This window comes from Triticum aestivum, chromosome 6D (genome assembly GCF_018294505.1).
Source record: "Triticum aestivum cultivar Chinese Spring chromosome 6D, IWGSC CS RefSeq v2.1, whole genome shotgun sequence".
NCBI classification, from domain to species: domain Eukaryota; kingdom Viridiplantae; phylum Streptophyta; class Magnoliopsida; order Poales; family Poaceae; genus Triticum; species Triticum aestivum.
In genome coordinates, this window is record NC_057811.1 from 12,523,261 (window position 1) to 12,537,238 (window position 13,978).

The 13,978-nt window shown below is 48.1% G+C and overlaps 1 protein-coding gene across 1 annotated transcript; it reads left to right on the forward strand.

Moving 5' to 3' along the window:
• The first annotated feature begins 2,904 nt into the window (after positions 1 to 2,904).
• LOC123140759 (uncharacterized) lies at positions 2,905 to 7,166 on the forward strand. The gene is made up of 3 exons (XM_044560044.1): positions 2,905 to 4,215; positions 4,463 to 4,569; positions 6,750 to 7,166. Exons 1-2 carry the CDS (start codon positions 2,931 to 2,933, stop codon positions 4,528 to 4,530), a joined length of 1,353 nt encoding a protein of 450 aa, XP_044415979.1. The 5' UTR covers positions 2,905 to 2,930; the 3' UTR covers positions 4,531 to 4,569; positions 6,750 to 7,166.
• Positions 7,167 to 13,978: the final 6,812 nt, after the last annotated feature.

Sequence of the window (13,978 nt, forward strand, 5' to 3'; positions counted from 1 at the left end):
AGGAAGACCATATGCAACCTTGAATCCTATGCCAATGACAATGTCTGATGTTTGCTAGCAGCCTAGAACTTTATTTTGGACTCTTGGTTGTGAGTTGTCAGAGAATCAGAGAGCAAAGGACTATGTGTTGATTGGTGTTTGGCTGTGTGCTAGAAAAGTAGCAAGAACTATGTTATTTGTGTTTTCTGGACCTTCTTATGACCTTGTTTAACCTTGTTTGAACATTCCAGCACCTTGTTATCACCTTATTTGCTTGCAAAGCAGCTAGACTACTATGTATTATATGCACTACTGTACTGTACTACTTTCAACTATAAGTGTTATCTCTTATCTCTTATGTAATATATATTATATATGCACTGTTTGAGTTTTGAAACATGCAAAAAGGGCATGTGTGTACTGTTACATATTGATGTAGTATTCCGTAGTATTGTGCTATTTAAAGGCATACTGTTTAAGTGAAGATTTTTTCTATTTTTATTTTATCAGTCCTTGAAACCTATGACTTATAAAAAACTGACCGATTAATAGTCCACCGATAAAATCAATTAACCATCCGATTCTCCGATTAATCACTAATCTCCAGCCGACCGAGACGATAACGATAAGCGATATCCCAAACATTGGTAAATGCATTAGTACCCTTACCACTAGTTTTTATCTCTTTGAACAAGTAACATAGAAAGCAAAATGCAGATTCCTTCTTGATACTATATTCAAGCCAACTATGATTATGAAGCCACAAAGGATTGAATGAACGTTCTCTACTCCCAATTGTTCTTTTTTAAAAGTTATGTGCATAAGGTTTGAATGGATTTTTAAGGATATATGCTCTTCGAACTGCATCTTGATCATTGACAGGATAACTTGCAATGGGTAGCCTTTCCCAAGGATCATGTTTAAGATGGATAAAATCATAAACCGGTGGCGATGGCGGTGAGACATCTTCAGTTTGCTCTATGGTCACATTCGACATAGACAATATTGGTTCTTCACTTTGCTCTTCAATCACAATCGGTACACACACAACTTCGCTGGTTTGCTCTTCAACCACATCCGACATATTCTCCGCCTTCTTCTTCTTCCCTATTTGCATAGCTTCTCTCTGGAAAAGAGAAACAATGTCTCCAACCCTCTTCATTTTTCAATAAATCTGCAAGAAAACTACTTTCTATCAATAAAGCTAATTGGGTATTTTGTTTCTGTTCATGTAGTGGATAGCATAGGGGAAAAAAGCAAACCCTAAATCAGAAATTTGAGGATTTTGGTACCTTAAATCGGAGTATTCTAGTTTCTGCAGATTGGTTAATGAGCAAGCAAAGTAGCAAACTGCCCGGATTTGCAGCCGGAGTGAGGCCACGAGGGCAGGGGCGCTGGACAGCCGGCCGGCGGCAGCAGCGCAGCCGTGCGCAGGCAGGGAAGGGGCGAGGGCCGAGGGGCGAGCAGCCGCGCAGGGGGAGGGCCGGGCGGGCGGGCGGGAGAACCGGAGGAGAGGCGGAGTTTCCTGGCGGCAGCAGCCGGCAGGGGCGCGACTGGCGGCGAGCCAGCGACGAACGGCGAGGCGGCTGCCTCACTGCCTGGGGGTCACGGGGTCAAGCACTGGGCGTGGGCGTGCGCATGCGTCGGGGACTAGGGCGTCGGGACGAGGAACCTGGACTGGGCGTCTGTGCTTGTGTTTATTGGGCCGTTTTTTTCTGGCCCACTAGTATGTGTAGGTATATAGGCTGTCTCAAAATCCCAGGATGGGCCGCGGCCAACCTTGGCCACCCTGTACGTCCGCCACTGCTTATGTCCTCTCGTCTACAATAGTTATGACGACGTGCTCCAAGAAGGAGATAGTCACTCTCTTCCCAGAGATCACGAGCTTACCATGCGGCCACTCCGGTATGTCTATGCCGGTGACGAGCACCATCTTGGTGAGCTAGGCGATGAGGTAGCTGATGTAGGCACCTTCCATCTCAAAGCAAGTCTTGATTAGGAGGGTCTAATTGCCTCTAGCCCAGCAAGAACGTGGTCGTACACACATGACTCACGATGGAAGCTGGTGAACACGATTTCGGCAGCCTGGTAGGCCAAGACGGTGGCGAGGGAGAACTACGGCGAGAAGATCATCCCGGCGAGGCTCGCGTTTGACATCATGGATACTTGTGACATAATGGAAGGTTGGAACCCGCTGATGAGATCCACGGTTACAAACTGGGTCAAAGCTGTAGGTTCGCCGACGTGCTCCATGCATAATCAAGTTCGAGGTGTGCAAGAGTCGTTGGAGTAGTGCAGGCCGCACGACAACTAGGAGACGGTGAGGCTCCCCACTGAGAAGCTTAGAATCAGAAGAATGGCCATGGCAAGCTTCATGCTGATGTCAGGCATCTATGTAATGTGCGCGACGTGCAGCGGAGGGTGCACGAGGCCGGGTGCAGCTGTGTGGAGGTTCACCTCACCAAAAACCGCTTGCCCAAACCACTCTAATCGGGATTAGGGGCTGATTCACAAGGTTTTGAAAAGACGTTGGAGTAGTGCAGGTCGCACGGCAACTAGGAGACCGTTAGGCTCACCACCAAGAAGCTTGGAGTTAGAAGAACAGCCCTCACAAGCTTCGTGCTGATATCGGGCATCCATGGATATTTCGGGCAATGTGCGCGACGTGCAGTGGAGGATGGACTAGGCCGGGTGCAGCTGGGCGGAGGTCCAGAGCGACCTGCACGATGCCACATCACCAAAAAAGTTGCCTGCCCAAACCACTCTAATCAGGATTAGGGAGTAATTGACAAGGTTTTGGAAAGACCAGGGGGTTAAGTAGCGGGTTTTAAACCTCAGGGGCTAAATTGGCCGGCTCGTGAAACTCCAGGGGGCTATGTAGACTTCTTCCCTCCTCTCCCCTTTCCGTTACAAGGAAACGCATTCCAGAATCCAGATCACAATTCTGCCCGATGGACGCCGGCGGCGAGACTGCGGCCCTCCTCCACCGCCAGGGCCTGCCCCTCCGCCCCCGGCACACGCCGGAGTCTCTGGCCCCGTACGTGCCTCTCCACCACTTCTCCTCCAATCTGACGATCTCCCCACTCGGCGCGAGCGATGAAGGCGACGACGAGAGGACGCCCGGCCTCATCTCGCCGGCGGCGGAGGCGCTGGGCAAAGACGACCTCCTCGCCGAGATCCTCGCCCGTCTCCCCCCGCAGCCGTCCTTGATCCTGCACGCCTCCGTCGTCTCCAAGCGCTGGGGTCGCCTCGCCGCATCCGCCGCCTTCCGCCGCCGCTTGCGCGACCACCACCGCAAGCCCCCTGTCCTCGGCGCATTCGAGAGGGACGGGAAGAAGCTCCTCTTCATCCCTGCCATGGACTCTCCAGATCGCATCCCCGCGGAGAGGTTCTCCCTGCAGGTCTGCGCCGACGAGGCCACCAATGACCACTGGGGCGTGCTCGGCTGCCGCCATGGGCGCGTCCTCGTCGTCAACTGGACGCGGTGTGAGCTCGTGGTGTTCGACCCCGTCTCCGGTGACCGCGGCATCGTTCCGTTTCCGCCAGATTTCGACAATCACGCTTACAACACCAATGGAGCTTTGATCGGCGACCAGCAGCTCCGGTCCAGCGCATTTCAGTTGGTCTTGGTAGGCTTTTCTGCCAATGGCGGCGTAGGAGTTACTGCAGCCAGCGTCTACTCCTCGGAGACCGGTGAGTGGGGACAACTCATTGCTGCAGCGAGACCATGTGCTGTTGGCCATCTCCCCTGCACACTCATTGGCAAAAGGCTCTACTGGTGGCTCATTGAGCGTGACCATGGTATACTGGAGTTCAATTTGGAAACCAAGAGCCTAGCTGTGATCACTAAGCCTTCCATTGAGAACATCCACAGCTGCCGGAGCCGGATCATCAGTGGGGAGGATGGCGGTGTTGGACTCGTCGTATTCTCGTACCATAGCTTGCAAATGTGGGACCGTAAGGTCAGTGATCGGGGTGTCGCGACATGGGTGCTGCGGAAGACAGTTGACATGCGTGGCAAGCTTGCTCTGCCCTCTAACTTGGAGGCAGGGAAATCGACTATTCTGGGGTACACTGAGGATGCGGATGCGATTATTATATCGGTGCACACATTCCCCTGGGTGCAGAATGGCGATGTTTATGTCTTCCTGGTTCAGCTCGACTTAATGCAGTGCAAGAAACTCCATGGAAGCTTTATGGAAAATTTGTATCACCCGTACGCAAATTTCTACGCTGGTAATTGCTTATCCTTACACTTCGTTAGTGGCCAGAATGCACATGTTTTTGTAGCCTTAAAATGTTTACGGATGACTTAGTTATTTTTTCCTCTTTAGTTAATCGATAAATCATGACTTTTTGTGTGTTATATTCTCTCCTTATTTGCCCTAAAAGATAGAAAATTATGTTGACTAACTTATTGCATCCTATGTATGATTGTTGCAAATGTTCACATACTTTCTATGGCTATATGATTAATTACCAGGCCCAACGGCGCTCAAACTTCTTGGTCGTCTAGACAGTGAATGGGATACTGCTGTACCACAAGCGTAATGGCCAGTCCATCATGGTACCAGTCAAGCTACTACCTAGGTTCGAGTCTCCCCAATTACTTTATATGCAAGGCTGAGAGGCGGCCCTTCCCCCGTTGGTTGCATTTGTTGCAATAGTTATCATGTCTCATGTTCATTTTGTTCTTGCTTTCGGAACATTGTGTTGTGCTGCAAGATGCGACTTTCTGTTAAACTGGCTGTGTGTACTTTGTGTTGAGGGTATGTGTTCGAACTCAGGTTGGGAGCGTCCTGTTTGTAACATTTGCTGTAAAGTAGTTCCATTATCTTATGATAGTGGAACTAGAGTCGTATGGATAGAATAATGAATTTACTGTATGAAAGATAGCAAACTATTTTAATTAATCTCTTCTACCACATCATTTTACTCAAAAATTCACATAAATTATATAAATACTAATTGTGTTGTTTAAAGATATCTTGTAGTTAAAAAGCACATCCATAGTTAAAGCTAAGTATAGAATGCTTTAAGGGGGAGACCATTGCTTCTGTCTACCTTCTTTTTATTATACCCATAAATATGTCATAACATGTTGCTGGCTTACCTGAACCAAGTCCTTTATGCTGTACTAGGACTAGGAGTCTAGCTGTAATTAGTAATACACTTCATATGGCTAAGTTGAAAACTAGTCATAAAGAAGAATCAGATGATGTGCTGTACATTAGGTTATGTCAGGGTAATAAGTTTGGTGATCTTCAAAGATTCAGTCATAAGTTCCTTCAGATTACACAAGGAGGTCAGGATGTCAGAATACCCACAGGATACGAAGGCAGAGAGATCCGTGCCGGATATGCTACAGTACTAGTGTGTGCCGGATATGCTACGGGACACAGTTTGCCAGTTGGCCGCTTCTGAAGGTTCAAATAGAAGATCTTAATTCTGATGCTTGATGATACTCAGGAATCTGCTTATTCCTGAACACCCGGAAAAATGTGATTCTATTTTAAAAGGGTAGTGTTTTTATTTAGGATCATGTCACACACTAGCCAGTGTTAAGGTGATTTTGTTGAGCCTATAGTTGCAAAAACTGAGTGTGTCTTCCTTATTCTTTTTTTGTCGCTGAAATGCCCTTTTAGCTAATATTGCTGGATCTCGCAGAAATCTTGATGCTGCAGTAGCTCAGTCGTGCATTAGTTTTTTTTCTTGGGAAAAGGAGGATGCCTTTTTTCCACAGAGTCCTGTTATGCATATGATTCTTTATGTACGATTCTTGTAGAAACACAGCACATCAACCAGTTCTTGGGGTGGAACAGAAAATACAGCACAACACTGGTTCTTCCATCGTAAATGGATTGTATCACAAAATGTCGTATGTGCAGCAGTTACAATTTTCCTGTGCACCACAAAATTTTCCTGTGTATCACAAAATTTCCAGTAGTTTGCGGGGGGAACCCTTTTTCGTCAAAATTCCAGTAGTTTGCAAGGTGTTCAAAACAAAGCATTAAACACATGGTACCCCTTATCTTTGCCATTTTTTGTGTTCTATAGCTCAGGCTACATGGTACCCCTTATCTTTGCCATCCATTTCTGCATCGCGATCCGTGTAGATGCATTTGTCTTTTTTATTTCTCTCAAATGACACAACATATAAACTTCAAATTTTGCAGAACAACAATACATTCTAACTACAATCTGGAAAAAAACTTTCAGATTTTTTCATGCATTTTAAATACTTAAAATAATATTTTTAGTCAAACAAAATCTCATTTGGTATATTTATATCAGACCAAAAAATCTGAAAGTTTTTTCACACGTTGATGTTTTAATGTTTGTTCGATCTGCAAAGTTTGAAGTTCATATGTTGTTTCATTTTAGAGAAACAAAAAAGAGAAATCTACTTGTCGTAAGTTAGTTGGAGAGTACGGATCTCAAAGCAAGGCTGGAGGGTTGAGGATAAGAGGTTTCATGTAGCCTGAGCTACAAAGGAACTTTGTGTTTAAACACATACCACTCTCTGTTCACTAGAATGCATGTGTACCTGTACGGCAGGTCAAACCCAGTATTTGAGCTGATTGTCGACAATCAGCTCAAATACTGGGTTTGACCTGCCGTACAGGTACACATGCGCTGTGGTCAATGCTCAATGCGAAGCTGTTCTGATAAGTTAGGGGGCCGGACGGATTATATGTCTGACTGATTTGTTGCAACCTATGATTGTTGTGAATGTTCACATACTTTCTATGGATATATATGGTTACCAGGCCCAGCGGCGCTTCGACTTCTTGCTCGTTTGGACAATGATCAGGCTGCTGCTGTACAACAAGCGTAATGACTACTGCATCATGCTACAAGTCAAGCTACATCAGTTCGAGTCTCCACAATTACATTAAATTCAACGCTGAGAGGCGGATCTTTCCCCCTCGGCCGCATTTGTTGTAACAGTTGTAATGTCTCATGCATGCTTTATTTGTTGTTGGCTTCTGAAGCCTTGTGCTGTGCCGCAAGGTGTGAATTTCTTTTAAACTGGCTCTGTGTGTACTTGTCTTGTGGGTATGTGTTTGAAGTAAGGTTGGGAGCGTCCCGTTTGGAACATTTATTGTATAGTCAAACTTGAGCGAATGTTGTATCGGTAAAGAATGATTTTACTGTATGAAAGATACAGCAAACTATTTTGATTTAGTTAATTTGTTCTATCATATCATTTTACTGCAAAGGTTCGCATACATTCCATAAATATCCATTGTGTTGTTTAAGATAACAGTGTAGCGAAAGATCACCTTCATGGTTAATATAACACCTTGATATTCATAACATGTCCAACTTGTTCGCCATCCATCTGCCCCCCTAACTTGCAGAACAGCTCCATGAGCATTGACCATAGCACATGATTTTTCTTTGTTCCTTTGGAGTAAGCTGCTCTAGACAATCAGTTCAAATACTGTGTTTGAACTGTCGTAGAGGTACACATGCATTCTACCATGTCTACAGTGTTCTGCTGCTGTGAACAGAGAGACGTGAATATATTGCTATATTTTGAACACCTTGCAAATCATTGGAGACTTTCCCATTTTAGGAAGGAAATGAATCTGCCCTTTTTTATATAACTAAAATAGTTATTGTTTTCAAGTATTGGAGTTTCTCCCACCCTGAAGTGATAACTGCGCAGTGCATTGAAAGCACCTCAGATACATAGCCGTGCAGTGGTTTAGCACAGGCTGGCTAGTGGACCCTGCCCACTCAGGCGCATCGACCTGGGTATGGTATACCTATATAAGCTTACCATATAACAATAACAATTATATTTCAGTTTTATCAGATGCCACCTAAAGGGTTGACGCAACGATGCTGCTAACCTAGATGACAAAGTTAATACACAAAATGACAATGGACTCGCCATAGGAAAAAAAAGGCATTCCACAAACAACCAAATATACACAGATATTTCCCTAAAATGCATGGATAACCAAATGCCGACCTAAACTATTCATATGACGATCCATCAATCGCAACATATTGATGCACACCATGCATCTATAAGGAAGGCATCTACCTCATAAGTAACACTGGTTTTGAAAGGCAATGAGAACTATTTTCTAAAGAAAAGTTTGATGTATAGTTATGGCAGCAATCGTACTGGACTCCCGCCGCCTGCTAGGCTCACTATACCAAGAATTCACTGATACAATCCTCTACTAGCCATCTTTTTATTAGGAAAGTGGCACACACCAGGGGGTAGCGCATTGGAATCTGCCGAACAGTTCGGGGCAAATCCTGATCCTGAAGAAAGCGTGATCAGCAGAGGCTGAGTCCAGCCATCTCCCAGTGAGAGGCTTGCATTATTTTCCTGTTGTTTTTTTAGCAAGTCTAAAACTGGCTCATAAAGTTTACAAGCATATAGAAAAATGAATATTTTATGTTGTTCTTTTTTGGTTTTTTTTTTCATTTTAAAAGCTGCTGGTAGGGAATCCATTTCACCCTTGACATGAGTCAAACGGCACATTTTCATCAACCAAGTTTATCACCTGTGATATGAGTCAAAACAAATGCAGATCAAATGGAACTGGAGATTGCTTCGCTGGCTGGACGTACTTCATGCTCTAACAATGCCTGTGCAGCGACCAATCTCTTTGGTCCCTAATGCACGAGAAATAAGAAAAAGATCAGCACATATTAACTTCACAATAAGGAAAATCGTGCCTGAATAATTGAAGTAGGGTCATTCCAGCAAATTCAGCAATATTAGGTAAAATTGCATTTGGATAAGCGAAAAAGGCATACATGGAGAAGGATAAAAGGAAGACATAAGTATTGAGCCCATCTTGACGGACGGTTCAGAATTACTCAGATTTTGAATAATAAAGGTGGGACACTGACCATGTTGAGGCAGGCTTCATTTCTAACTGTGTCCATCATTGCTGTCCAAGGTAACCATATGTGACAAAAACTAACAATATCACTCACAAGTTACAGCAATTCAGCTCATCATCTTCTATGAGAATAATTCATTCATATACTACTTGTACTGGGATTAAAGAACGAAGCTGTTCAGAGTTTGCATCCCATTTTTCACTGAAGCTTCATCTATACCTAATATTAAAGGGAGGAAGATTTTATAGTTCTCCATCCATCACTCCTTCATATTCGTTAATTTTATGTTAACCACATAGATTGACGGCTGAGATTTAAAAGAATAATCGTTGATCGCAGTTCAGAAATTTCATCCCCACGTTAGTTCATCCATGCGCTTGGCTGTGTATCCAGGTCGTATACAACAAGAAAAGCTTGGTTGTGTCCGTGTCCAAGTCTCCAAGATGGGGCTGCTGGAGGCTGTGACCGGGGAAGATGAAAAGAAAGATGAGGAGATCATCATAGGGATGGACGCGGGAATCGAGCCACCACGAGGACAGTGTGGCACGAGGACGTGTCCATGTGCTGCACTGGTGGAGAAGGAGGTGGAGAAGGAGGTGAAAGCGAGCTGGACTCAAGGTGACTCATCCCGGCGAGCGTCTTACCGAGTGGGTCATCGGGGTCGGTAATGAGCAAGCGACCGAGCACCGCCGGCGGCGGCACGGCTAGGTTACCGTCGAGGCGACAAGGCGGCATGCCATCGCCTCTCCTGTCTCGCTACGATGCATCAGTTTGGGTCATTACAACGGCAGCCTTGAGGGCGGCCCATACCTTCCAGGGACGGGCCGACACTTGCCACACTAGGGAGCGATCCCATCCCGATGTCACAAGTGCCGCCGCCGTCTGCCCCAACCCAATCGCCGCCCAAATCAATCTCGGCCAGGCCCCACTGCTGATGTGGCACCATGGTACCCCCAGCACCGGTCCCCCGTTGCTCGAGTTCTTGTTGTGCCTCCCGCTTCTGCTGCCACTGCCCCTGGATGTGTGACTAGGATCCTCCAGCGCCAAACTTCACTTCACTGTCCGCACGCAGACGTCTGAGCTCCGCTGCTCACCTGCGCAGTCCCTGCACCTGCGGGTGTCGCCGCTCCCGGCCACCCTGGTGTGATGTTGTGCATGTGCGAGGCAGTGCTAGAAGCGTCGATTGTGGTGGTACTGGTGGTGGAAAGCATGCTCGTGGTAATCAGGATAGACATGTTGTTGCCGCGCGCTCTCTCTCTCACTCACGACTAGAGGTAAAAGAAGGAGAAGCACAATACACTAAAGTTTCATCCGGCTGCACATACAGCCCCCGCCCCCGTTACTATTCCAAAAACACCAAACTCTGCTCAATAAACACCCACTGGCAGCCGTGACTTTGTAGTCCGACAGCGACGCTACCCTCACGTTTCCTAGCTAGCTCTCCGCTGCATGCAAACAAGCAAACCGGCCATGCGCGCGACGCGGCCAGCTCCACCGGTCGCCGCTAACAGCCTGCTGACCATCTAGCTAACTAACTCATGCCGCTGACCATCACGCCACACACATACAACTACTACAAGTAGACACACTACACACGCGCGCACACACATTTTGCCACGGCTTCCTCTGCGTCCCGCACGTCGCGCGCGCACTCGACACGCCCGATGAGTCCGACACCATTAATGCGTCCCGCACGTCCCGCGCGTCCCGCGCGCACCCGACGCGCCCGGCGAGCCCGACACCACAGTGCGTCCTGCGCGAATCCGTCGCGCCCGACGAGCCCGACCACACGCCTACACCGCGGTCCCGCCGCGCCTGACACGCCCGGCGCGCGCCCATACACGCGCCCGACGCGCCCGACACTGGCGCCGCGGCTTATTCCCCCCAACATTGACCCCCTAAGCCGTGGCCTCGCCGCACGGCCTGCCGACAGGGGCCCTGACTCGTCGTCGTCGCCTTGTCGCCATGTACGCCTCCGCTGCGTCTCCGGCACAAGCCGCCGCTCGCTGCCGCTGCCGCTGCAGCAGCCCGCAGTCCCGTGCGCCGCCACGCCGCGTCTTCGTGCCACGCGTCTCCACGGTTGTCGCACTGAGCCGTCGCGACCTCTGCGCCACCACGCAGGTCCTTCGCGACCTCTTCGTCTCCACGACCGCCGGGCCCTTCACGCACACGACATCACACCACACAGCCATGGACTCGCCGCGCATTGCCGTCGCCATGCGCTCGCCGCGCGCCGCAGCCGATGCCTCCATGTGGGCCGCGCGCCACGGCCGCCCCTTAAACCTTGTGGCTCTGAATACCAATTGTTGTTGCCGCTCTCACTCTCACCCAGGACTAGAGGTAGAAGAAGGAGGAGCACAATACACTGAAGTTTCACCCGGCTGCACATACAGCCCCGTTACTACTCCAAAAGCACCAAACTCTGCTCAATAAACACACACTGACAGCCGTGACTTTGTAGTCCAACAGCGACGCAGCCCTCACGTTTCCTAGCTAGCTCTCCGCTGCATGCAAACAAGCAAACCAGCCATGCGCACCACGCGCGCTATGTGCGCGACGCGGCCAGCTCCACCGGTCGCCGCTAACAGCCTGCTGACCATCTAGCTAACTCGTGCCGCTGACCATCACGCCACACACATACAACTGCTACAAGAAGACACACTACACACGCATGCACGCACATTTTGCCACGGCTTCCTCTGCGTCCCGTACGTCCCGCGCGCACCCGACGTGCCTGACGAGCCCGACACCACCAATACGTCCCGCACGTCCCGCGCGCACCCGACGCGCCCGACAAGCCCGACACAACCAGTGAGTACCGCACGTCCTGCGCGAAATCCGTCGCACCCGACCAGCCCGACCACACACGCCTACACCGCGGTCCCGCCGCGCCTGACACGCCCAGTGCGCGCCCATACACGCGCCCGACGCGTCCGACACTGACGCCGCGGCTTATTCCAGCCAACAAGACAGGGTTTCTGTGTTAACACCGATGGAGACGGCAAGGAAAGCAGGGAGAGGCGGGCGTGTCGGAGAAGGCGTCAGTTTCTGTCACAAGATCGTTTCCCACCCCCATTAACCGTGGCTGCTGATGCTTTCCTCCGAGGATATCCATCCATGGCTCCCTTCTTTCTAACCTTTATTCTCGAGTATTACAATTCGTGCCATGCCCAACAAAACATTGGTCCGTTGATCTTTGTTTTAGATAGCAGCGTCATGTGGGTTAATGATTTTGGTGCAGAATAAGTGATGGCTGCCAGGCGTTGTGCTGTGTTTTACTCACTACAGTCTGCTCTACTACTTCCTCCGTCCCATAATATAAGAACGTTTTTGACACTACACTATTTATGTGGCACAATCTGCCGGGAAGGAAGCAGGAGATGCCATCGTAAATTCGTAATTATGTTTGCACATGACACTACTAGGAAAAGGCTAATTAGTGGCGCACCTATTTTGGGCATTAATGGCGCACTACAGGTGCGCCACTAGTAACTAGTACTAATGGCGCACCTGGAAGTGCGTCATTAGTATGTCAAACGGTGCGCCATTACTATGCCTCCCAGGGGGTCATATTTACCTTGTGCTCTGGGTTACTAATGGCGCACTTCTAGTTAATGCGCCACTAGTATGAATATTAGAATTTTTCTTTTCTTTTCTGATATTTGCACAGGTTACAAAATATATTACTGCACAAATACAGACAACACAACATATAAACAGCAGATTTATCGAATACAATAGAAGATTAGTCTCCGAATACAATTCATCATATTAGTCTCCGAATTCAAAAGACCGAACAAAGTTAGAACATTACAAGTCTCGAGACCGCGAGTAGCGAGTTTGTCTTCACATTACAAGTCGATATCGATCATCTAAACTACCATCACATAGAAGAGAGATGCGGTCATCACGATGAGCATCATCGCGATGAAACTGGTCTTCATCCGGTTCCTCCTCCGCTCCCTCCTCTCTCCCGCTAGATAGCGCGCGTATCTAGCTTCCGCCTCCGCCCTAGTGGTGTACCCTTTGTAACTGTTACCGCTGAAACGGTGAACCTGTCTCCGACACACCTCCCAGTCGTCCTAGACTCCAGGAACCATACCCTTGTACACGACATACGACGGCATCTCTATGCGCTAGACAAACAAAACGTTAGTAGCAATTCACAGACAATACATAAGTAATATATAAGTATGCAACAAAAGGATCGAAAGAGAAAAGCAACACATTAATAGCACGATTCATGGTCCTACTAATAAATAGCATCGATTACATATAAGTTGAATGACTGTCCAAACCAAAGAGACATACAAGTTCATTAAAGTTTAATTACAACATGAGCTAATCGATATTTCAGAACTACATAGCATCACTACTTTCGACTCGACTCAGGGACCGGAGCATGGATGAAGCCACAGTCTTTCGTGATGGTCATGAATGTGGGTTCGTTGTTAGCCTGCATTTGTAGCGTTGTTTCTATTTCACTGTTGGACGGTTGATATTTGAGGTAGAACTGCCCCGAGGTACGAAGGACATCTTGATGGATAATTTCTGCAAACTCCGACTGGATGCGAAATAATTCTTGTCTGAGGTCCGCGTCCTGGATTGCCGACAAGCGTGCGGCCCAATCTTTGAGACTATTTGGCAGCAGAAGGTGATTATGGCCCCTTCCAATCGCCCGCATGTGATGGAGGGCGTAGTAGGCATTCTTCTGACGACCAGGCGGCTGCTTGACGCAGGGGAACGTTGTTACGTGGGTGAACACGTGCTTGCCGTACCTAAAAATTGGCCTCCTGAAGGTGCCTCCAGATTTGGCGTAGCCGGGGAGAACATCATCAAGAACTTTTTCTTGATATTTGTGTAGTCTTTCTTCGACTAACGGTCCGAGTCGAAATATGTGGCCATGGAATAGTTCTGGCTTAAGAGGATGAGTGTGCAATGTGTGTCACTGCACAAAACACGGAATGTTAGAAAAAAAAAGAACGGTCGAAATCTAAGAAATCATATGTTACGGGGCGGTGAGGGGATGACATACTCGGGAAAGTAAGGCACGAGGAAGTTATCCTTATCTGGGTTCGCCAGAATGACGCCTTCGAGGTATGAACTCACGAATTGCCGGTCC